The 21,834-nt window shown below is 56.2% G+C and overlaps 8 protein-coding genes across 8 annotated transcripts; 3 read left to right on the top strand and 5 right to left on the bottom strand.

The window, feature by feature from the left end:
- Positions 1-144: 144 nt before the first annotated feature.
- Positions 145-3,453, bottom strand: L226DRAFT_457563 (uncharacterized protein; the record flags this gene model as incomplete). The annotated part of the gene is made up of 6 exons (XM_067675380.1): positions 145-893; positions 944-1,293; positions 1,663-2,256; positions 2,312-2,732; positions 2,795-2,954; positions 3,013-3,453. The coding sequence occupies 6 exons, from the start codon at positions 3,451-3,453 to the stop codon at positions 145-147; spliced, it is 2,715 nt and encodes a 904-aa protein (XP_067539146.1).
- A 1,608-nt stretch (positions 3,454-5,061) lies between these two features.
- On the top strand, positions 5,062-6,256 carry L226DRAFT_481424 (uncharacterized protein). The gene is made up of 4 exons (XM_067676930.1): positions 5,062-5,114; positions 5,181-5,391; positions 5,468-6,039; positions 6,103-6,256. The coding sequence occupies exons 3-4, from the start codon at positions 5,512-5,514 to the stop codon at positions 6,139-6,141; spliced, it is 567 nt and encodes a 188-aa protein (XP_067539145.1). The 5' UTR covers positions 5,062-5,114; positions 5,181-5,391; positions 5,468-5,511; the 3' UTR covers positions 6,142-6,256.
- On the bottom strand, positions 6,117-8,609 carry L226DRAFT_610464 (uncharacterized protein). The gene is made up of 3 exons (XM_067686156.1): positions 8,542-8,609; positions 8,283-8,472; positions 6,117-8,228 (listed from the first exon to the last, which is right to left on the bottom strand). Exons 2-3 carry the CDS (start codon positions 8,463-8,465, stop codon positions 6,402-6,404), a joined length of 2,010 nt encoding a protein of 669 aa, XP_067539144.1. The 5' UTR covers positions 8,466-8,472; positions 8,542-8,609; the 3' UTR covers positions 6,117-6,401.
- Positions 8,610-8,918: 309 nt separating this feature from the next.
- On the bottom strand, positions 8,919-11,273 carry L226DRAFT_610463 (uncharacterized protein). Its single transcript, XM_067686155.1, has 12 exons — positions 11,173-11,273; positions 10,778-11,114; positions 10,677-10,711; positions 10,449-10,612; positions 10,272-10,335; positions 10,124-10,218; positions 9,968-10,057; positions 9,693-9,846; positions 9,617-9,632; positions 9,509-9,557; positions 9,405-9,451; positions 8,919-9,328 (listed from the first exon to the last, which is right to left on the bottom strand). The coding sequence occupies exons 2-12, from the start codon at positions 10,816-10,818 to the stop codon at positions 9,031-9,033; spliced, it is 1,053 nt and encodes a 350-aa protein (XP_067539143.1). The 5' UTR covers positions 10,819-11,114; positions 11,173-11,273; the 3' UTR covers positions 8,919-9,030.
- Positions 11,274-11,880: 607 nt separating this feature from the next.
- Positions 11,881-14,069, bottom strand: L226DRAFT_297248 (acyl-CoA dehydrogenase NM domain-like protein). Its single transcript, XM_067673674.1, has 6 exons — positions 13,853-14,069; positions 13,483-13,798; positions 12,785-13,420; positions 12,696-12,729; positions 11,995-12,632; positions 11,881-11,935 (listed from the first exon to the last, which is right to left on the bottom strand). Exons 1-5 carry the CDS (start codon positions 13,971-13,973, stop codon positions 12,036-12,038), a joined length of 1,704 nt encoding a protein of 567 aa, XP_067539142.1. The 5' UTR covers positions 13,974-14,069; the 3' UTR covers positions 11,881-11,935; positions 11,995-12,035.
- A 561-nt stretch (positions 14,070-14,630) lies between these two features.
- Positions 14,631-16,632, top strand: L226DRAFT_481416 (uncharacterized protein). The gene is made up of 9 exons (XM_067676929.1): positions 14,631-14,770; positions 14,829-15,014; positions 15,088-15,121; positions 15,177-15,466; positions 15,537-15,615; positions 15,680-15,808; positions 15,889-16,085; positions 16,145-16,159; positions 16,236-16,632. The coding sequence occupies exons 2-9, from the start codon at positions 14,979-14,981 to the stop codon at positions 16,512-16,514; spliced, it is 1,059 nt and encodes a 352-aa protein (XP_067539141.1). The 5' UTR covers positions 14,631-14,770; positions 14,829-14,978; the 3' UTR covers positions 16,515-16,632.
- A 2,802-nt stretch (positions 16,633-19,434) lies between these two features.
- L226DRAFT_297215 (uncharacterized protein) lies at positions 19,435-19,943 on the top strand. Its single transcript, XM_067673673.1, has one exon. The coding sequence runs from the start codon at positions 19,523-19,525 to the stop codon at positions 19,787-19,789; it is 267 nt and encodes an 88-aa protein (XP_067539140.1). The 5' UTR covers positions 19,435-19,522; the 3' UTR covers positions 19,790-19,943.
- Positions 19,944-20,072: 129 nt separating this feature from the next.
- L226DRAFT_456946 (WSC-domain-containing protein) lies at positions 20,073-20,835 on the bottom strand (the record flags this gene model as incomplete). The annotated part of the gene is made up of 2 exons (XM_067675337.1): positions 20,073-20,414; positions 20,476-20,835. The coding sequence occupies 2 exons, from the start codon at positions 20,833-20,835 to the stop codon at positions 20,073-20,075; spliced, it is 702 nt and encodes a 233-aa protein (XP_067539139.1).
- Positions 20,836-21,834: the final 999 nt, after the last annotated feature.

The following is a 21,834-nucleotide window of genomic DNA, read 5'->3' as shown; positions in this document are numbered from 1 at the left end:
GCGTATACTTACCTCAACGATTTCACGATGTTCCACTCAAGCTCTCAAGCTCAGATTTGGCAGGTAGAAGCCCATGTAATTATATATCATCGAGCATGCACTGTTCCGTGGGCAGAATTGCGCTGTTTTATGGCAAGTAGAAATCTACATCACTACAGCTATGTTCGACATATGCTCCACCAAGTTCGTAATATCGCCGTCCTCGTCCTCGTCTATCTCGTGAGTGCCCTCGACATCGTCCCGCTCGAATGCAAAAACCTCGCGAGATGCCAGACCTTCGAAAGCGACCTGTTCCGGACTGGGAGAATCGATGTCCATGGGACTGCCTGCGCTCGCTTGGTCAGGTGTCTGGTCCGAGCTCGCCACCGTCGCGCACTGCTCTCTCGGGGCCCCGGAGTGTGTACCGGGACCAGGTACACCCGTGAAGCCGTCGAGCGCGTAGAGACGAAGGAGGTGCGCGAGAACATGGGCATTAACGGCGCGGCGGCGACGGCAGTAATCCGCGACAGCACCATGAAGGGGGTCGCGCCGCCGCTCGAGTTCCTGAAGGACTTCGGTGAAGAGACCATCCTCGTCTCGGATAGAGGTGTGAAGGCGGCGCGCCTCGCGGTTCACGTTTTCCAGTTCTTCTTCAGCTCGGGTGACCCTGCGGAAAGTGCGCATGGTCTCGCGCACCAGCGGCATGGCCCACTTCTTGGTGCGAATGTCGTTCCGGGTGTCCTGCAACAGGGTGAACTCCTCTAGAAAACTAAAATGCGATACCTTCTCCCAATCTAGCGGGGGCCGCGTGGGAGTCAGGGCTGCGGCTGCGGCGTTGTATTGATTAACAGCAGTGCGAATTGCTTTGCAGCGCTTCTGGAGGCTCTTTGCAATGTGTGTGCGCATTCGGTAAGCTGGGAAAGGTCAGTCGCTTCATTCAGATCGAGCAGGTCAAGCTACATACCAGTTTGAGAGAGATTGAGCTTGTGAAGTTCGAAGAGACGTTGAATGACGAGCCGCTGCAGCCGGCCGAGGGCCTTTTGGTAGTTCCTTGTCGCAATATACTTCTTGGTCTCTTCATATTCCTTGTCTCCAGGTGCCCAACACGTCGTGATGTTGAGCCTGAGCTCCATCGCGACGACTTGGCTTGTAAGTCGCCGGACGGTTTCCTCCAGAGTGCGGCGGCGTGTCTCGAGTTTCGCGGTGGCGGACGCATCTCCCTGATAATGCGTCGGTCCGGAGTGCGGGGAGACCCATTGATAGTTGCCGGGTACAGCCTTCAGGAACGCTTCCTCGGCGATGCCTAACTCCGCGCTAGTAGCAGCCATCAGCGACGTCATCCAATAATGATGACACCGCAAGCGCGAGCGCAAAATCTTTCTGCACTGTAACAGACGAGGACTACAGGAGAGCCTTGGTGACGTCGCTGGAAGCGTAGTCCTCCGCGGCAGCAAAGTCAGGGTGGTCGGCCGGAAGCTGCACAGTCTCGCAGTTCCACTGGCTGTAGAGGGACCCAAGCTGCTGGAGGATCCTGCGACGCACGCTGTCGACACTAGACAAGGGGTCGGTGTCCTGGAGCTGAGAGAAGATCTCCTTGTGGAGAGACTCGCAGTACTCCTTCGTCCTCGCCTGTTACAGCGCTCGCGGTGAAGTTGCGAACAGTGCGCAGGGGTAGATACGCACCATGCCTCACGGAGATCCATGAGAGCCTCGACGTACGCCATCGCGTGAACGTCCCACGGAGACTCGTCGCGCAGGGAGTCGAAGTACGCGCGCTCCTCGTTCTCCAGTGTCTCGAGGTCGGCCTGCGTCAACTCCAGCATCTCCATGGACTCTTTCACCATCGGGCCTTTGGACTGGATAATCTCGAGCGCTTGAACGTAGTTGTTGTAGAGAAACAGACCAAGATTTGCATACTTCTCCTCGTCCCAGTGCCGGAAGAACGTGTGGATTAATAACACGCGTCGGTAAGCGGACGCGTATCGGGTGACAATGGCCAGTTGATTTGAAGCGCTGAACATGCGTTCGAGTGTCTCCAGGTCCTCGAGGCCCATCCCGCGGATTCCGTTCGGATGATTCTTGAGCTGACAGGGGTACGAGTGCGAATATCCGTGGAAAGCGTTCACGCACACCTTGCATCCGAGTGCGTCGAAAGCCCGCCCAAGGGAACTGTTTTTCAGAGTGGTCTTGAAAGAGCAGCCAATGTCGAACCCGAGCATGATCGCCTCGCGAATCTCATTGATGATCTGGTCGGTAGTGGCCAGCGGCAACTTGGCTCTTTGGTACCTGATTGTTAGCCGCCAGTTACGCAATTAAAAGTAAGATCACTTACAGCTCTCCGCTTCGGATCATATCAATGAGCCACAGCACAAAGCCATGGCGACATGCCGAAGCAAACACCCCCGTCTCCTCGAATATTGCCCACATCTTCTTCTTCTCGTCGGAAGCGGCAGCCTTCCAATTTGAAGCGCACGAGGAGACGGGGGCGCCATCCGTCGGATCACCCTCCTGACCTGGGGAACCATCATCGCTAGCCGCGTCGTCATCATTCCCGTCAGGCACTTCGACGTGTGGCTGCGTTTGATGGGACTTGACCTCGTTCGCATACTTCTCGACGATCTCCGACGGTATGTAGTAGTCGCTCTTGTACTTGTGTGTGTCACCTACCTTCCGGTTCCCAGCCGGTGCAACTCGCTTCAAAGAGTTGTTGCCATCCATTACGACCATGCGCTCAAAGACAGGCGGCTTCTCGCCTTGTACCTGACACTGCTGTTAGTCGCGAGATCCCGAGATGCGATCGACTTGCCGGCGGTACGTACCTTGTAGCTGCACGGGGGACAGCCCCACTTGACCCGCCACTGAGGAGCGTTCCGTCCGAGTGCCGTCTGAATCTGCGAGCGGATCTCCTCCATCAACGTCAGGTAGACATCGAAGGAGTCAGAGATCGCTTTGCGGAACCGTCGACGGTATGGCATCTGGCGAAGCAATGACTGTGAGCATGTATATTGCTGAGCATCAAGACTAAAGATGTACCACATATTTGTAGCAGACCATTTTAGTGAATGCCTCGACACTGTAGGAAGCCTTGAACCGGCGGATATCGTAGAATAGTTGCAAGGTGTCGAGAGAGACTGCAATGCTCGGTCGTTCGGGGGTGGCGCCGAGGAAGCCGTTGCGCACAAGAGCCTCCGCCGGAAGTTGACGAGAGGTACGCGGAATGATGATGGTCTCCCGAGGATTGTAGAAGTCGATACATTCGACCTCTAGATCCCAGTCCGAAGACTCCGGCTCGGCATCAGGTACTGTGGGGCAGTCCGCATTGTCGGGCGACCGCTCGATGGTCTCATCATCGGGATGTTGATCGACTGCTGAGCCGGCGGGGCTCGGTTCGCGCGAGGGACGCGATGTCGGCTCCGGCGCTGATGGCGCGTCTGGATCTTCAGCGCTGTACCTCCAATGTAAGTACGACCGCATGATAATTGGCATTAGCTCGTTCCAGCGTGCGTCCATATTTTCAACGTGTTGTCTCCAAGTCCTCGTATCTTTATACTTGCGGTATCCAAGCCTAAAAAGGGGGCGGTGAGTAGGAGAACCCCGAGAACCACGAGAATTAGGCGTTGAATGACGTACCGAGCGTCGAGCAGATCTCGAAGCGCGGAAGCGACCGCTTCCTCGTTCGAGATCCCCATCGCCTTGGACCCTATGCCTCCGCCGACATCCTCCCAACCTCCTGTATATTCGCTGTCACCCTGCATCAGCGTGACGACTTCATCCATGCGGTCCTCAGCGATTTCCGTGGGATCGCGCCTCATAGCTGCGAGAATTCGTCGACTTCGAGGATTCATACCTGTAATTCAATTAGCGCGAATGCTGACGGCATCGGTTTACGGTCTTACCATGTACAAGGCTATCGTACTCTTCGCGAACACGCTGTTTCTCGGCTTCCATCTTCTGCATTCCAACAACAGTGGGCTTCACCTTCGACGTGGGACCGAGAAGCCGAGATCCTCGAGGACCGAGAATATTTACCTTGCGCGACACGCCGCGTACCATTTTGAAGACATCGCAGGTCCCAGGAGATGGTGAAGTGGGTAGAGGACTCCTCAGCAAGTGCTTACCTGGTAAAAATTGGGCGAACTTCAGAGATGCGCGCGATAAGACTAGTAGCCTCATGTTTGCTCTGATCATATCTACCATACATGAGGAAGCATAGCCGGAATAAAATCAGAATAGCCGGGGTTGTGGCGCAGATGACGTGAGTAGCGTAGGCAGGAGGCGATGGGCGGGAGCATCGGGATGGGGCGCGCGGCGGGCTGAGCGCGCGGATCTGCGAGCCACGAGGCTCGTCCAGGCACCGGCTTGCCGGGTAGACCTCGGGCCTGGGGCTCCTGATGTCATTAGGTCCGGCGCCATGGCTACCTCCAGCCACAATTTTTGACGCTCTTCTCCCCGACGTCGTCTCTCTTGTCCCGCCCTGTTCCCGCACTCTGTACTACTGGCAAGCAATACCATTGAATTCGCATGGAAAACTACTACAAGATTGCAAAAAGAACGGAATGAATCGGTGGAGAACTGGCGGAGATAGCGAGCTCGCTGTCGGGGACGGCGACGGCGGGGAGAGGGAGACAGCGAGCGCGCGGGCGGGGTGATGGGCGGGCGGCGGGAGGGCGCACGCTAGCCGACGCGGCGGTTGATATCAACCGCCATGGGCGGCGAGGCGAGCTGCCGAATGTTTGCCGAGGAGAGCCCAGGTCCCCAGTACGCCCGGACTAACCTCCTACTCTACAAGGAAAGGGGGACACTATTCGTCCGTTTATTCGCAGTGAGAGACAGGGAGGACTTCAGGCTAAGTTAGCCTGGCAAGCGGGGGATACGTGCCAGGCTTATTTAGCCTGATTGTCGTGATGATCAGGTGCGTGAAGTTCGAGGACGATACTCAGGCTTCCGGATTCGGAGACTTTGGGTACACATGGCAGCTCGGCAAAACCCGAGGACGACCTTCCCGCCTCCGACCAGCTCCGATCCTTTGCCGCCTCATACTGGCCTACAGCGTGCGATTGCTACTCCTTACTGCATTAAAGTCGAAAATTGTTAAGTCAAGTTCACCTCCGCAAAAGAAATCACCGAACAAAGCGGTGAGTAGAAGTTAGTTTCGTGTTGATGATCGCATAAAACATTGAGGTAATACGCCATCATCACAGCGCATCTGAGCTAAGGACCCACGAGCTCGAGCCGACCATGCCGCTGCAGTATCATCGATCCGAAGCCCGTCGCGAGGCCTCGATATACTTGCGCTGCGTGCACCTCTTCCACGTACTACTTCCACCCCATCCTGGACTCATTGTTCCCTGTCCCGGCTTGATCCCGGCGCACACCACATCGGTGTCCACGCCGTCGAAGTGTCATCCCAACGTAGGCAACTCGCATATGTACCGACATTCGCACGTGTTGAACTCATGCTAACGCTCTTTCGGACTGGTGTTCACAGGGTGAGGCCCGCCACCGCAGAGCTGCTTGTCCCCAAGCGGAACCATGGCTGCTGAAAGCCTGCCAGTTCCTTTAGACAACAATGCGCTCTACGTATCCACCATCCCGCTCACGAATGGCTTCCATTACGCCCTGATACACGTCGACCGGAACGGGACCGCCACCCGCCATCACTGGGCGGCCATGACCATCGACCCGCACGGTCCGGAGGGGTATGTCGCACAGCCCATGCCACGGGGTCCCCACATGAAGGCGGGCCAACAGCAGATCCTGGCATATTTCAGGGTTCCGGAGTACCGCTCGACAGAGCTCTCCGCCTTCCAGGATGTGTGTGCTTCGGTGTTCCCGAAGAGCTCCTCCAGCGCACTCCAGAACCGTGCGGCGAACATGAACTCCCGCACGTGGATCACGCGTGTCCTGGCGCGTGTCTTGGGCTCTCCCGAGCGCGCCATGGAGATCGAGCAGTACGTGTCCGCGCACAGTCGTGTGTATAGTGACGGTCATGCGTGCGCGTTCTTGTTTGGACGACCGTATACCACGCTCGTCGTCCCGGTTGCGTCATGCAACTCACCAGTACGTGTAACCTCGCGCTTTCTCGATGTCTCACGTTGACGAGTCTTCATCGAATGTCACTAGCAGTGTAGCGCATGCAGAACATGTTCGTTGTCGCACTGAAGTGTGCAGGAAAAGTACTAGACTATAGAAGGACCTGGACAAGGATGCTCGTTATGTATGGACTGTTCTCATGTATGACAAGGAACGCTTGCTTTCTGTATCGGGACATCTTGGATCTTGCATTGTTATCGTACACCTGAGGTTCGACCACGTGCAGTTGATATGGCGGCGACAGTGACGAAGCCTATTGCTTAGTGTCGCACACGCAGGCTGCATAGTGTGCACTACTCACTCGCTACGAATATGTATGAACAAGGTAATCAAGAGGATAAGTCTTCTGTGCCCGAGCTCGAGCCTTCTTCGCTGTCCATGTCCATGAGCATGTAATCCCCCTCAAGTCCCGCACGGAACCCCCGGAGCGCAGTCTCGAGGTCAAGCTGAGGTTTTGTCCTGATTTCCAGATCCGGATATTCCCAGTCATCTGAATCTACGTCTTCCACGTCCGCACCTCCCAAGATCGCGTCTTCTGAGGCCGGGTCTCCAAACAAGTCTTCGTCTCCAGACTCAGAAGTCTCGCTCATCTCTGAGCTGACAACCGAGCCCGACGAGGACTCATAGGCATAGGAGCTGTCGTCCTCGGAATCCACGTCAGCCCCAAGGTTGAACTCTTGATATTTCTTGCTGATCCAGTGACTGAAATAGACATGGCCCTTGGCATCCGTAGCAAAATCAGAGCACCACCAAGGGTCGGGCGCGAGGCCCCACCACTTCTGCCGGAGCACGGCGTGCTGCACACGATGCACGACGCCACCTGTTGTCCAGTCCTCCCGTGGGTCTCTGTCCGGTGTGTCCGGATCGGCTGCGTACCGGACTCGGACTTCCTCGCGGTCCGGAAGCGCTTCGGGCGCGTCGACGTCCACGGGGAGGAGGTCGGGGTCGAAGAGGCTAGGGTATCGGGCCACAAATTCCCACGTCTCGCGACCCAAGAGTCGGATACGCCTGAAAGCGGGGACTCGGGCGTGCGGAGCGAGAGTGATGCTGCAGTAGTCCTTAAAGGTGGGATGGTAGGCTTCAGAGACGAGGTCGAGGTAGCGCAGAGTTGGGGTGTTGACCACGAGCTCTGACTGTTCAACGAAGAGTGGGATCGTGAGGTGTTCGATCAGGGGAAGGAACTGGGATAGGGTGGAGAGGGGTAGGGGGTCGCTGTACTCGGGAGTGAACTGGAGGAGCGCGTATTTCAGCTTCGAGCCGTGCACTTCTAGGAACTTGAATGGACGATCGCGGAGGACGGGGGAGAAGCAAAATGGCTCCTTGTATGTCAGGTTCTTCAGCTTCGGCATCTCCCAGCACCGACATATCCAGCGGTGGAACATGTCGTCTTCCAGGCTAATATGCAGCGTTTCCAGAGCGGGAAATTTCAGGGGAGGTGAGGACAGAAGCCATTCGCCGCCGCCGGACCTGATCTCGAAAGCGTTGAGCACAAGGGAGGTGAGCTGTGCTGCGTTGCCTAGCATGGTGAGGAGCGGGTTATGTAGCGATCCATCATCGTATACCTCCGACAGGTCCAGCTCCAATGCACGCAGGCCATGTTTGAGTCTGTGAGCTAGAATGCTTCCAGGATTGCGACGGTTGGATCTAAGGAGCCAAGATGGCTCAAAGTTTACCTCGCGAGGCTTTTCAGTGCGAGGAGGAAGGCCCATAGGCGGTTTGGGATGACGATTAGCTTCGAATGGCCACACTTTACGCGACGCTGGACGATAGGTGAAAGACGTGAGACGGGAGCATCGGGAAAGGATAGTGCACAAGCTCGCGAGAATAGCGTCTTGGAACTTGCTCAGCACGATGCAGTCTACGAGACTGATGCTCCGCACGAGCTGGGCGAGGCTCTGACCCGAGTCGCGGTGGGAGAACGTGTCGGCGAGCGCGCAGATCTGTCCCGTGCGCCGAACGACGACGTCCTCGTAGAGCAAGGCAGTAGCCAGTCCTGACCAGGCTTTGCAGACGAGTGTAAGCGCCTTCTTCGTACGCAGTCCGACCATCCAGGTACTCCTTGGTCCGAGCGACACGGACGGACTACATTCACGCGGTTGTGGTTGGGTGAGCCGAAATATGGTATTCAGAATCTCATATGGCAGTGGGTTCGAGTACTGACCATAATCTTTCAGATGGAACTTGTGTTAGATAACGTGCAATATGCTCACCGCATGACATCCCTCGAGCTGTATGATCTGACTGGAAGACTCGGAGCCTGGGACATAGGAGGTACGGCCATGGAGGATTTCAGATCCGTCGTCCAAATCATTCAATTCGTCATCGCACCGCGCGGAGTCATTGGACATCGATGGGACGACCTCTTCCAGAGAAAGGGTCTCGGCCGAACACATTGCCGCTCTTGTGTTGTATGGTCGAAATACGTTAATATCTTCTATAAAAATACCGCAAACGATCGAATGAACGTACTGGCATGTAAAGCACAACCCCGATCTTCAGTGCACAGTGCTGCGTGGTCAGCGACAAGGTGACGGTCAAGACAGAGGAGGGAGACGCGCACCTGGTCGGGACGCTATCAACCTTCGAGAGTCAGACAGTGTGACTCTGCAAGCAGTTTAGGAACAGCTGGCCCCTTGTCGCTATGCGACAGCTTGATTATGCTGCGCAGATAGCATTCGGAGCATTTCGGGCTTCGGGAAATGCCTTGAAAGTGATAACTTGTTCAACTGTTAAGTTCCCTGGTCAGAGAACATATGATCTCACGCCTTTCCCCGCCAGCAAACGGCATCGGGAGGCTGAGGTATATACGAAAGACTATCGTCGCAATATTTTCTTCCGAATTTCGAGAGCCGATATAACGCTACGTTCTTTCAATTTGCAATGCCGCATCCTCCCTCCACAGGACTGTAAGGACGCTTTTGTTTGAGAAAGCCTTCATAAGGTTCGAATCTCGAATCTTTAAGTGAACCGTGCGGGGCGCAACCCCTCCATATCCTGGGCGAACTTCATCTCCGAAAGCTCCGAACCTCCCAGAGAGTCGACTTCCCCCTTCCGCGGGTCCTTCTTGACCTCAGCGGTTGCGCGCAGAGGGTCAATAGTCGAGCCGATCGAGCCGAACACGCGCGGAAAATTGAGCGTGCCCACCGATACTATGCTCTCGGTGAAGAGGTACGTATCGTCGCCGGCGAGCCCGACATCTTGCGAATTGGCTTCCTGAAGGTCGAGGAGGAACCGGGAGATGAGGATTGTATTGAGGCTGCATGACAGAGTGGAAAGGACGAGAGGTCAGGGCTGTAGAGGGTGAGGAAGGAAGGTGGGAGTAGTGGACGTACGGAGGAGCAAACGCCCCGACCCATCCCGCTACGCCACTCGTTTCTGTCTATGGTGGAGATCAGAATATGGTACGTGAAGAGGTAGACAAGATGTGCGATCTCACCCCACCGACGTTGAGGACGAGCACGAGGATGTTCAAGATGGTGATTGCTCTGTTGAAGCGCCATTGGTAACTCGGTCGACGGTGAGCAAGGCCGAGCTTGGTACGTACACGAAGTATAGCATTCCTGCGATGCATCATCAAAGGAGTGCTCCCAGAGTGACAAGGTCGAAAAGGAAGTACGCACCATTCCACAGCATGACATCCGATAAGGACCTGCGCTTCCGGACTCGTACGGCATTGAGGAATGCACCAGATCCATATCGGAGAGTGCGCAACGTGATTATTATGAGGAGGATGTCGGCAGTAATCAGTGGTGCGCGTGAAAGGACAAGGACTAACGTGGGGTACGTCAACGGGAGTAAAACCTCATGTCTATCATAGACGTACATCTATGATGTCAGAAGTCAGCGTGCGCACTGGTAAACACTCCACTTCTTGAACGGTAAGAAGGACGTACAATGTGTGGATCCATGTTTTCATGGGACGCGTTGCCATGTAACACCCGATGACGGGCCATGCTGCCCCGAAAGTGTATATAATCAAGTCTGTCTATGTATATGATCGCGAGACTCAGTGGTTGGCATGGATGGTGTTTATCATGAAAATGGGACATACGAGGTTGACGGCCACTGGCGACAGAGCGAGCACGAAGATCAAGGCACCCCAGTACCATCGCCGGGTCAGCGCAAACGCTCGCATACCAGAAAATACTGAGGTTCGACGTCAGCACCGAGAGAATGCACCTTGTGAGAGGTGTGCGCACCTGCAGATGGTAGATACTCGAGAGCTTCGAGGGCGTCCCACGCTTTCGTGACGGCGTCGCAGCTATACCGCACACATACTGTCAGCCTTCCCTTCCGGACAACCCTGAGTGGGGGATATCACCTCTACTCCGAATCAGCATCAAGCATCAACAGTGCCAGTACAGACTGGAACATACCTTTTGATCAAGGGTAGGGATATGCGTGCCAAAACCCAAGATGTTGACAAGCAGCCCCATGGATCGGACAGCGACGTAGACGATGGTAGCTCCGCTGAACTGCCCAGTCCAAAACAGCTTGACTTCGCGATCCATGGTCAGGAGGATGTCGTAGACAAGGACGGCTGCACGATCAGAACATGTATATCAACGTCCCCATCTGGATATTCGATCAGTGAGCCAACTGACCTGTCGACGCCGAGTAGACATATTTCTCGTCCTGCCTGCAGGTTCGGGCGACGTCAGTTAATATGAGAAGCCTGCCTGAAGAGACGGAAGAAACGACTCACACGATGCCGTAGATCTCAATAGTGCGTGCAAGGGCAGCCATAGTAGTGACCTGCTGGTACTACGAGGTGACGCTGCCAGCGAACCCCCCTGATCCTCCCTTTTATCTTCCCCCTGCCTGAGCTCGGACAGCGCCGTCAGTCGCACAGAGTTCCTGAGGCGTCAACCCAATCTCCCCCATCTACCGCGGTCGGCCACAAGTCGCGATTATCCGCGGGCGCGCAATGAGGCTATGAACGCACTAGTAACATCTGAATCGTAATCAGCTCCTACAGCGGAGCCGGCTTGAGGGGCAACAGCTGCGGTACCGCAGAGTTCTGTCGTAGTGAAGATTGCAGCCTGAGCGAAAAGTACTGTCCTCAGCTTTAGGCTGCTGTGATCTGCCTGATCGTCTGACCTCTCCCACAGAAGTGGTAGGCCGTAGATCATAGTAGGGTTTTCAGCGATGCGACCATGCCAGCTGGTCGCTGCGCTTGCATCAACCGTCCAGTGAGAGCCTGAGGAACGGCCCTTGGGGAGGGAACATCAGTGATCTCAGTGATATGAGCTGGAAAGAGACTGCCATGAGTTGGAGGTTCAGCGAAGACGGGCGATACGAGGGAAGGAACTGCTGACTTTCGGGGAGACAAGACCAACAAGGAGAAGGGACGGATAATCCACTCCACACCTTAGGCGGTAAAGCTGGCTGGAATGTGGGGCGTGCGCCCTCCGAATTGCGCTTCTGAGGACATGATGTAGGCTATCTAGGACGAGTACTTCCGAGTCAATACTTTTACATGGACCGTGGGTCAATGTCATGGTCCAAGTCGGACAAGCCACTGGCAAAATTATACGGTATAATCGGAGTTTCAATGTTACTTACTGCCCTTACCTTCCTTGCTTCGGGAGATTCCGCAGGCCCATACTCCCAGTGGACAGTTACTAGTAATCCATCTTCAACGACGACTCGGACACTGGTCTATGTGGCATACTATGGTCGCGACATAAGACGTATGATCTTACAAATCTGAGCCAACTGGAGGGTACCCCGGTCTCCGTCGGTCAGCGCTTCAGCTTTGTCCACAGGACACTAGGCAGCACTAGTCCTCCTCTTCACCTTGCACCCTAAGACACATCATCTTCTATCTGCGTGGTCTGCGTTGTAACTTGTGATTCAAACGCTATCAGGTGGGTCAGCTGCGAGCACACTCAGCATTGGACTTGACAATGACTGACTCACATGGAAGCGACGCATATACGCTCAACTACGCAAACTCATAGCTACAAGCGTGCAGGAAGAGTTTGAGGCCGAAAGGAGCCCCCCGAGTCCCGAGTCGAATCAGCGTTCCCAGAATGCGTGGGCAAGATCTTGACGTAGGCCTTCCACGCAGCATCAGAAACAATCGGTGCGCGGACATGCCGGGCGATCTGCAAGTCGCGCAGGTACTCGTCCAGACGGGGCATCACATCCGCGCTCGCCCGGTCCTCGCGCATGCGCTGCTCGAAGCTCGACAGCCCCGCGGACTCCGAGTACCACACGGCATCGAGGCGGACCACGGCGCACTCGAACACGTCAAGGAGCGGCTTGGGAATCCCAGCGTCGATCGCGGCGGAGTATGCGAGCGCGTGGCCGATGGCGCTCACTCCGGCCTCCGCGAGCGGCAGCACGAACGCGTTCGCTTTCTCGCTCCGGTGGTCGCTGCATGTGGCGAGGTACTCGCGCGCGCTGCGCATGAGTCCTTCGGCGTGCTTCCAGAGCAGGGTGTCGTTGTGGACCGGAGCGGGGATGCTGTATCGCCCGAGGAGAAGCTCGTTGTAGAGGCGGATGCAGAGCGAGAGGACGTCTCCCTCGGCGATGATGATGCCGTGGGCATCCGTCTATGGAAGCAGGTGCGTCAGAGATCCGTCATACTTCCAGATCCAATATCGTCAAGGACGTACCTCCATGCGCGCCATGAAGTTGTGTTCGAACGTGCTGGATAGCTCCGGTCAGCATGTGACTATGGTCACAAAAATAACAAGGCACCCACCCTTGAGCGCCGCATCTCTCAATGACCTCTCGCATACAAGTCTGTAAAAGCCGCGCGATGCTCGCCTTCGTAATGACGGAGTAAGCGTGTCGCAGGCTTGAATCGAGAGACATGTCGACCGACTGCTTCACGACTGTCGGGTACCACACGTCTAGGACACGGGCGACGGCCACAGCCTGGACCATGGCCCACCGCTGCGTCCAGAAGGACATGAGCGGCACCGGGGAAGGCGTCTTGCCCACGACATGACGATGGAGGGAGTAGCTGCAGCCAATGTACGCCGCATGCTTCATTGCTTGCACAAGCGGTCCGGCGACAGCCCCGGTGCCGATGGGTATGCGCCATACTTCGCCCCACCACGCCTGGAGACGATTCTTGGGTGCCTTGAGGGAATCTCCGAGAAGGGCCGTGATGGGGAGAAGCACGTTGTCGAAGGTGGTGATGGAGAAGTCGAGGGGAGAAGTGCCGCTACGCCTCGGCAGACGTGTGGAGCGGACGCCTCGGTACATCTGAACCTTGTCGCAGATGGGGACAATGAAGAAACGACACCCGCGATCCTCGCCCGCGACGATGAGCCTTGCCATCACGACCGCGACCTTCGGTATTCCGAAGGATGGGGTAGTCGCTGGCATCCATCTGCGGAGCAGAACGCTCTTGTCAGCAAATATGTTTTCATGAGGCTTTGAGTGGGTACGTACTTCGATGCCTCCTCGCGAGGGGTATTCAAGATGAATCCCTCCGCGGTGAGTTCAGCCGTAGTCTCGATGTTCAACGCATCGAGTCCGTGCCCACGTTCGCTGAGCAGGAACAGTCCAACCGTGTCGAGCTTGAGCATGCTGTTGACGAGGGCTGTAACATCGGGTCTGTGGTCGGCGAACTTGGCCAGAGTCCCGATAGCCAGGCCTACATGCGCGGCGAGGATGGTGTAGCAAGCGATATCAAGGGGTAGACGTGGGTCGGACTGGAGTGTCCAGAATTTATCGGAGCACTTGAGGACGTCCTTCGCAGTCAGTGCTAGTTGAAGAAACTCGTCAGATGCATGGCGGAGGACAGGAAGACGGCACGGACCATATTCGTGCATAAGGAGCCGTGCACGCTTATATGATAGAGCGACGCGCGCATCTGTGGAGAGGAGCTCAACGGGCTCATGGAACAGTGGGTCAATCCCGAGTGTCGTCGAGGCAGCCATGGTGTCGCATCACCGATCGGACAACCCGGGTTTTATGCTTACTGGCCAGCTTGACGGTTGGGACTGACAGGTTGCGCGGAAGGCTCTAACATCCCGGTCACCGCTGAGTTGGCGAAGAGTCTAGACTGATCCTGATGGAGTATCAATAGTGAAAAGTCTTCTTCTCTTGATAGTATGAGATGCGATGGTGCCGCTAGAGAACTCTGTACTCGCGAGCTAGTAGCAACTTCGCGGTGGCCATCGTGGCACCGTCCAAGACCCGTGCCACCACCCCGGCGCTCACTACACCGCCACAGCACACGTAACCACGGTACAGTCCGAGGTTCTTCGGGCCGCTGTTTCCCCGACTCAAGCAGTCTTCGCGACACATCTGCGGAGCGCACACCCAGATCGCAGAAACCACCTCCAAACTGCGATATCTCACAGCCTGCTGCTCTTCTTGAGAACCTGATGCTCTTATCTCTCCAGACCGCGAACCACGGCGGCCCATATGCCTCCCCTGACACATTGAACTTCGTGTCCTCCTGCTGCAGCGCCATCGTTCTATGTGGTAGTACAGTTCCCACATAGGTGCAGCGGTCCTCATTAGTACGCGGCCAACGAGTCCGCGACCGGATGCTTCGGTGGCATTATCAGACAGGCCACGAAGATCGCAACCGACATCTCTCCCAGGAGGCTTCCCACTTGGGAACAAACCTTCTCTCTCGGTGACCTAGTACTGCGATCCGAAGCGCTGGTGCGCACTGCGCGGCGCTGACGTTATGGGACAATGCCATGGCCCTGACGGGAGGTGATCGGTGAGCCTCCAAGTTGTGCTCATGATTCAAAAATAATAGCTCAGCTATTTCCTGCCAGGGCGCCGCATTCTGTATGGACGTTCTTATCTGGCAGTATATCATGCAACCCACGGTCCGCTGAGTTCCCCTGAGTCTTTTGGTTCCATTTCCCCGTTTGCTAGTCGAGAGACCAACGCTCCACTCCGTCCGCTTGTCCGCTTGGTGTACGATGTCCTCTTCAGCGTTCCCGATTAACACCGCTCAGGTATACCGTCGGCACACGCACGTCGCTCTGCAATCACTCGACTAATGCATACTTTCTTCCCGGCGTGCACCAGCTCGTAGCGCTATACATGCAATGCATCTTCTACGGTTTGCCTTCAACGTCGCTCATCCGCAACGTAGCTCGCTTACACCAATGTTCTAGGGATCGTCTTGATAACCGTGGCCTACGGCTTGCGTGTCCTCCTGTGGACCCGTGACGGGCACTTCAAGGGCAGGGCACGCATCAGCTGGATCATGGTCGGGACCACGATCGCCATGTTCACAATCGCCACGCTGGAGATGGCTTTCGGGCTCCTACACAACCTCCAGGCCTTCATCTACTACACCGGCCCCGGTGGTGCCATCGCAGAGTTCGACGACATCTCGAACTGGGTCAACGTCATGCGGACCGCAGACTACATCGCACAGACGTTTATCGGCGATGGGATCATGGTCCGTATAACCGCGCCCGGATCCTTGCACTTAGCTGGTACGGAGCTGACTTGCGCTGCCGGACTCGTAGGTGTACAGATGCTATGTCGTCTATGAGAGGAACTGGAAGGTCGTGCTCGTACCGGCCCTCCTCTGGCTTGCAGAAACGGGTCAGTCATTCGAATGCCCCTCTCAGTTGTTTTCCCTTGGAGCTGAACAGTCCCTCATTGCAAGCATGTGGCTGGGTCGTCGTCTATATCGAGGCGACACTGCACACCTCAGCCACTTTGAACGAGTCGCGCCTCGTGCCGTTCATTACCAGTGTTCTCTCGCTCACCCTCGCGATGACAACCATATCGACAGGTACGCGCGCCCCGTTTGGCCACTCCCAACTTAGCCATGGGAAGAAGGCTCATCGTCTCTGGTAACTGACATGCATCTAGGCTTGATCGTATACCGCATCCTGCAGATCAACAACGGTGTCGCGTCCCATGATATCACACGCGTCGGCGGGAACCGCAGGCTGACCCGCGTCATCCGCATTCTCGTCGAGTCTGGTCTTATCTACACCGCCTCGGTAGTCGTCTTCTTCGGTACATTCCTCGCGTCCAACAACGCCCAGTACGGCGTATCTGATGTGGTACGTGGAATCCTCCAGAGCCCTGCCAGTTCGCACTCGCTAATGCACCACACCCATAGGTCGTCCAGCTCATCGTGAGCCATCCCGTTTACTTGCATGCCTCCCATGGGCCACGGCGTGTATCGCTGACGTGCCTGCATCCTCCACCAGCCGGTCTCGTTCACGCTCATCCTCATCCGCGTGGACCAAGGCACGACCATCGAAACCTCCACCTTCCAGAAGACGAGCACGACCATCCGCTGGAACTCAGGGCCCGTCAAGCTCCCCGTCCAGGCCAGCGGCGTGGACGGGAAGGCGTCGAACACGACCCGCGTCACCGGTTCCGGCACCGCCATCTCCGAGAGCGACGCGTACATGATGGATGACATGGGCCCCGGCAGCGACGGGTGGAAGGGCAGCCATCTTGAGCTTGACTCCCCCGTGGTCTAGTCCTTCGCGCACGAATAGCTGGTGTAATTATGTCCGTGGAGTCATTCTCGCTCGGTTTCCCCGTACGTGTGCGTGTATGTGTTATTTATGGCTGAGGTCTCTGACTTGTCCATCCGAGAAGTTCGTTCAAGTTGTCGTTGCTGGTGTACTTACAAGCTTTAGTGTCCATATATATGGTGTAAATTACATCTCTTGCGTGTCGAAGATTATTTACAAGCACCGTCCGCCATCCGAATTCAAACCGGTAACTGCAAAGGTTGAGCGACAGATGTACCTTCTTGCGGGGAACACTGCTGTGTCAGACTCCGCTGCCAAGGCCCACGACCCACGAAGGCACCCTCATACGTCATGCAACACGGGGGAACCGTCCGGCGAACAAGTGCGTCGTGCGGGGAGATAGAAGTGCATCACAACAGTGATACTTCCCGCCTGGCCAGCGAACGAACACTTCTCGGACTCGAAGGGAAGTATTCGTCCAATCTTCTGGGCCCGAGACAGGGTTTACGACATCCCGCTGGATTCGCGCGGTGCCAATCGCAATGTCCTGGAATTGATCTATTTGTGACACGCGCCCCGCTGTGCGTGGGGACAGAGAACTTGGAACGATCACTTGCAGTACTCATGAACACCCACGAAGGTTATTCATAGCATGTCGGTGGTGATACTACCGAGTACTCACCACTACCTCTTTTCAGACTTCTCCAGCCACGGCTTTACGACATCCCGCCCGTTCGCGCGGTGCCAATGGTATTGTCGCATGCGCAACTGCAGTTCCGGTGTGCAGCGTGCATGATGTTGCAGATCTCAAGTACAGGCTCACTGCGGAAAGACTGATCATTCACAGCATGTCGTTGCGATACGTATACTACCGAGGACTTCACGACTTCGACTTCGCCGACGAAGTGTTCGTTGAGTCTTCTCCAACGAGCGACGTACGACAGCCCGTCAGTTCGCGCGGTGGTGCCGCGGAAACGCTGATGTGGTCAATGGCCGGTCAATACATTGCGGCACACGCCACAGCATGCATGTTGGCAGAGAAAATCTCACAGGGACTCATACATCATGAATACTGAACGATAGAACCCAGAATGGCTATCGAGTCCCGCCTGACAGTATCACGACCATAAGTATAACTGCAGCGACCCAAATTCAAGCAAAAGGTTCCCGGACCGCTGTGTATGGTCATTCGTCCGGACGTCCGCTCTTGCACCCTGTTGGCGGATCTTAAGGTGAACAGCGACATGTAGTTCAAGTCTAGACCCTGATACATGGGGTACAGTTATATATCTGTATGAGAGCGCGGAACGGTGCGTTACATCAACCTGCGAAAGAATGCAGACTACTAGTACGTGCCTGACGTGCGCGTCCAACCACAGGGGAATGGGCGATGCGCATCAAAGTCTACCTACATTACCACCGCACCTTCGGCATCGACATCGATGCCAGGTTGATTGAAAGCCTTGGGACGAAGCGGGAAGCAACCAGAAGTCGATGAGTACCGAACTGCTTGGAAAGCTCGACGATGCCATAGATGGCTCGGGCCGTCCCAGATGCCTGCGGAGCCCTCGCGCTTCGCTTCCATGAAGCCGTATGCAGACCTGCCAACCGTGGCACATATCACTAGTGGAGATTCCTTTCTTCGTATCGCGCGCCGGTGAGCCCCGAGCGTGAGTGCGTAAGCTATCGAACCTGTCGCACATGCTGCCACTAGGGCATGCACGGATCGTCCCGCGAGTCGCAGCCTGCGGTCTGTGGAAGCGCACTAGGGCGTGGATAGATGGGACACGTACTCTATACTGTACCTGCCTGCGGAACCGCCGCGATCATCAGCGTCACGCAAGGCTTCCCGTACTGTACCTGGACCGCAATCGTCAACGCCGTTGGCTTCTTCGACCACAATCAACGATGCCGGTCACTGATGGCTGCCGCTCAGGATTAGAACACGTACGTATCTCCGACCAGTCGTGAGTCTGGATCTTACCGCACAAGATGAGTGTCGCGGACGAACGGTCCCCGGTGTACAGCCCCGTTTCCTACTTGAGGAGCATCCAACAGCGACGTTCGCGTTGAGCCACATGTCCTTCGCATCCCTCCTCTCTAGATCTGCGCAAGGAAGAGTCAGTGAGTACGTCTCAGGGTGAGAACGAGCGACTCGGGGAATAAGGCCCACGCGCATCCAACACCTCCGATCGCCGAAGAGCCCCAGACTCGGGTTCTCCCACTTGTAGCGCGGGCGGTTCGGAACCCAGTGCCCACAGCTCGGGGGGTTGAGATGGAAGTCTTCCGTGAGCAGTGAAAACTCGATGATAGAAGCAGAGCAGGCCGGTGCGGGAGCTCCGGATATGAAGCTTTGAAGCCTGAGGTGCGCACCCGACTTGGCCGACATGTCCACCGAGAAGCTCGGACTGGCTCAGGCTGCCAGCCAGATGACTGCAGCGCGCGGTGGTGGATAGTGTTCAGTCAGCGTGCAGTTGCCGGTGAGACGTCGGACAAGCCAAAAGGGGGGACGTGACATGCCGGGCAAGATCGCGAAGTCGAAGTCGTTGAGCGCGCATTGCTTGATGCGCAGAACATGGTGAAGTTGCCTAGTTTCCAGAAATCAGAGAAGACAGTAGTCATGAGGACGAGGAGAAGGTGCATTCAGTACTAGCAGTTGCGCGATGCCACCCTATTGCCATCGAACAGCGGGTTGAGCAGGACGGGATATACGTCTGACGACGGACCTACAGCCAGTCCGATGTTCAGTAGGGAGCATCGGCTCGGAGCGGGAAGCAGAAAGATGGCACCTGCGAACACGGCCTTCATGGCCAAACACGAGGACGAGGAAGGAACCATCCATCCATAAGTAGTGCAGCAACTTCAGCAACCTCGAACTCAAACGTTCCGTCGTGCTTGCCAATGGTGGGCTGGAAATGAGCACAGTGCATTGACAACTTCGCTACTGCGAAACATTGCATTCGACATCTACGGCGAAGAGAGTACACGAGTAAGTAAAGGCATGTCTGCGTATGGCTTCACCCAAACCGTCACGGCCACATAGTGGCACCTCCTCCAAAGACAAGGGTGTACGGAAAGTGAAGGAATATAAACGCCGCGACGCGCCCTACATCAACCTCTCCAGCGAATCAACACCCCGGGAAGGGCAGACAGCTGTGGCGAGAGGGAGCAGAGCGGGGCCGCTAGATCTTGTGAGCATCCCGAAGGGACGCCTCGCTCCGCCAACTGTGAACGACGCCATGAGACGAGTGAACGTCGGTACACAGCAAGTGCGCTGACGCTTCGGGGGTTGGCCTCTGGACACTGCAGAGACGCCAAAACAAATTTGCTGGCACATATACTGTCCGGCTGTCGGAGTCTGAACTGGAATTGGCTCTATTTGGCCTGTACGGTTGCAGCCACAGACGCGTCGCGTTCGGCTGCAAAACTTGTGATCGCATGTCTCGTCTCTCATTTTCCTGGTACTACAAAGGAGACCGTAAGCTACTCGTACATGACCTCCACCTAAAGATGATCTTTACCGAAAAGCGTCCTTCACCTCAAGCTCAAGGCCCGCCTCGACTAGTACACAGGTATGTTCTTCCACGTATACAGCCTCTGCACGCCTCCGCACTGCTCGGGCTCGCCGAACGGCCCAGGGCACGTCAGCCCGCACTCGTCGCGGTCGACCTCGACCACGCCCGGCGCGAGCCCGAAGCTGCACTGGCAGTCGGACGCGTCCTCCAGCCCGGCCCACGGGAAGCCGATGTGGCCGCAGTACTTGAGGCAGTTTGTGAACAGGTTGACGTTCGTTTCGAACGTGTGGTGCACGATGGGCTGGGCGAAGGCGGGCGCGTCCGGCGGGTCGACGTAGCAGCCTTCGAATGCCCAGCCCCCGGAGAGGAGCGCGGGGGACTTGTAGAGCTGGATATGGTTTCGTTCATTATTGCGTTGTCGAGTGGACTGAAGACGAAGAGATGCGAACCTGGATCCTCCATGCGCCGCCGCAGGAGAGACTCGCGTCGCCTGTGCAGGCGAAGTTGCAGTCGCTGGGGAGCGCGGACTGGAGCACGCTGGATGCGATGCCCGAGCCGCAGTGGCATTCGTTCCCGTTCTCGACCCCAGCGTAGATGTAGTTCTGCGCGTCGCACGACTCGATGCAGGACGCGGCGGTGAGATCGGGCTCGACGATGGTCACGACGCCGGTGATGACGCGCGAAGGGACGTCGACGGCGCACGGCACGTACGTCGTCCAGTTCAGCGGGACCGGACCGGGGTTGAAGGGGATGGCGAGGACGGTGGTGGTGATGGCTGCGAGGATGGTGATGGTGATAAGCTGCGCCATGGTTGAGTCTGAGATTGGCTGCCATTTGCCCTCCGGTTGTGTCGTATATATGTTGAGCAGGAAGAATCTGGAGTGCCAAGGGGGTTGTCCGGACGGGGCATAAGTGACAGTCCGTGGAGAGGAGCAGCGACTGGACTCTCAAGTGGTATGACACTTGGGACTAGGGCGTGTGCAAGGCACTCGAGCAGCAGCAATTGAGACGACGCTCCTAGTCTAACTGACCAACGGGACGGGGATATTCACTGGAAGATGGCCGTCAGAGTATGCTTGGCAACTCGCACATGGACGGGTATTCAGGCACTGAGGGCGAGTCGATGTTGGACGGAATACATTCTAGTCCCGGCGCATCAGACATGTCATCGGAGTAAGGACGCCTGAGGAGTATCGACGGACAACCGAGATGGGAGCTGGACCGGAGACAGAGACAGAGGTCAACCTGTCAAGTGTAAGCCGAGAACAGGTGCCGTGCGTGCTGCGAACGTCTTGCAAGCCGGAGACGATGATGTAGTCGCTAGTGATTCGATCCAACGATTAGAGGTTAGCATGTCAACTGAAAGCGGAGTAAAGGTCAGGAGGCGAACTGTACGTACCGTAGTCACCATCGTTGGTATCACCGTCGACGAGAGGTGGCGGGAATCGTGTTTGCAAACATGAGTCTTTCACTTACCGCTGCACGGTTTGCGCTGTCAGAGTCCGACCAATTCATCCCCGTGCTGATGTCGCGATGAGACATATTCACACATGAAAGCATTGAGTCTACAGGCACTTGATATTATGCGTGACCAAGACCGTGTCCACGAAAGAGATTGCGAGAACTCACCATGCCGACCCATGAGCAATGCCTCGCTCTTCCGGGGACGTGGGGTTGCAATCGACTTCTACAGACTCGGACTTAGGGCTTCAAGCTTCATTTTTCATGCCTGCCTTCCCATTCGCGATGCCCCTCGGATACTCTTCAGACTCTGAGGTCGGCGGATGAATTCGTATTGTCTCATTGCC

This window comes from Lentinus tigrinus (assembly GCF_003813185.1).
Source record: "Lentinus tigrinus ALCF2SS1-7 unplaced genomic scaffold L226scaffold_5, whole genome shotgun sequence".
Lineage (NCBI taxonomy): Eukaryota > Fungi > Basidiomycota > Agaricomycetes > Polyporales > Polyporaceae > Lentinus > Lentinus tigrinus.
This window is presented reverse-complemented; position numbering and strand designations above follow the sequence as displayed.

Bases quoted from the DNA above. Each gene is read 5' to 3' on its own strand.
- L226DRAFT_297215 (XM_067673673.1), top strand. From the start codon at position 19,523: ATGGCTTCACCCAAACCGTCACGGCCACATAGTGGCACCTCCTCCAAA.
- L226DRAFT_481416 (XM_067676929.1), top strand. From the start codon at position 14,979: ATGTCCTCTTCAGCGTTCCCGATTAACACCGCTCAG. The intron at 15,122-15,176 runs GTTTGCCTTCAA...CCAATGTTCTAG, and splicing joins CATGCAATGCATCTTCTACG to GGATCGTCTTGATAACCGTG. The intron at 15,809-15,888 runs GTACGCGCGCCC...ACATGCATCTAG, and splicing joins GATGACAACCATATCGACAG to GCTTGATCGTATACCGCATC.
- L226DRAFT_481424 (XM_067676930.1), top strand. From the start codon at position 5,512: ATGGCTGCTGAAAGCCTGCCAGTTCCTTTAGACAACAATGCGCTCTAC. The intron at 6,040-6,102 runs GTACGTGTAACC...GAATGTCACTAG, and splicing joins TTGCGTCATGCAACTCACCA to CAGTGTAGCGCATGCAGAAC.
- L226DRAFT_610464 (XM_067686156.1), bottom strand. From the start codon at position 8,465: ATGTGTTCGGCCGAGACCCTTTCTCTGGAAGAGGTCGTCCCATCGATG. The intron at 8,229-8,282 runs GTGAGCATATTG...GATTATGGTCAG, and splicing joins AGCTCGAGGGATGTCATGCG to TACTCGAACCCACTGCCATA.
- L226DRAFT_610463 (XM_067686155.1), bottom strand. From the start codon at position 10,818: ATGGCTGCCCTTGCACGCACTATTGAGATCTACGGCATCGT. The intron at 10,712-10,777 runs GTGAGTCGTTTC...CCGAACCTGCAG, and splicing joins ATTGAGATCTACGGCATCGT to GCAGGACGAGAAATATGTCT. The intron at 9,847-9,967 runs TTGTACGTCCTT...ACGTACCCCACG, and splicing joins TGAAAACATGGATCCACACA to TTAGTCCTTGTCCTTTCACG.
- L226DRAFT_297248 (XM_067673674.1), bottom strand. From the start codon at position 13,973: ATGGCTGCCTCGACGACACTCGGGATTGACCCACTGTTCCATGAGCCC. The intron at 13,421-13,482 runs GTACGTACCCAC...TCTGCTCCGCAG, and splicing joins CCTCGCGAGGAGGCATCGAA to ATGGATGCCAGCGACTACCC. The intron at 12,730-12,784 runs GTGGGTGCCTTG...GGAGCTATCCAG, and splicing joins GAGAGATGCGGCGCTCAAGG to CACGTTCGAACACAACTTCA.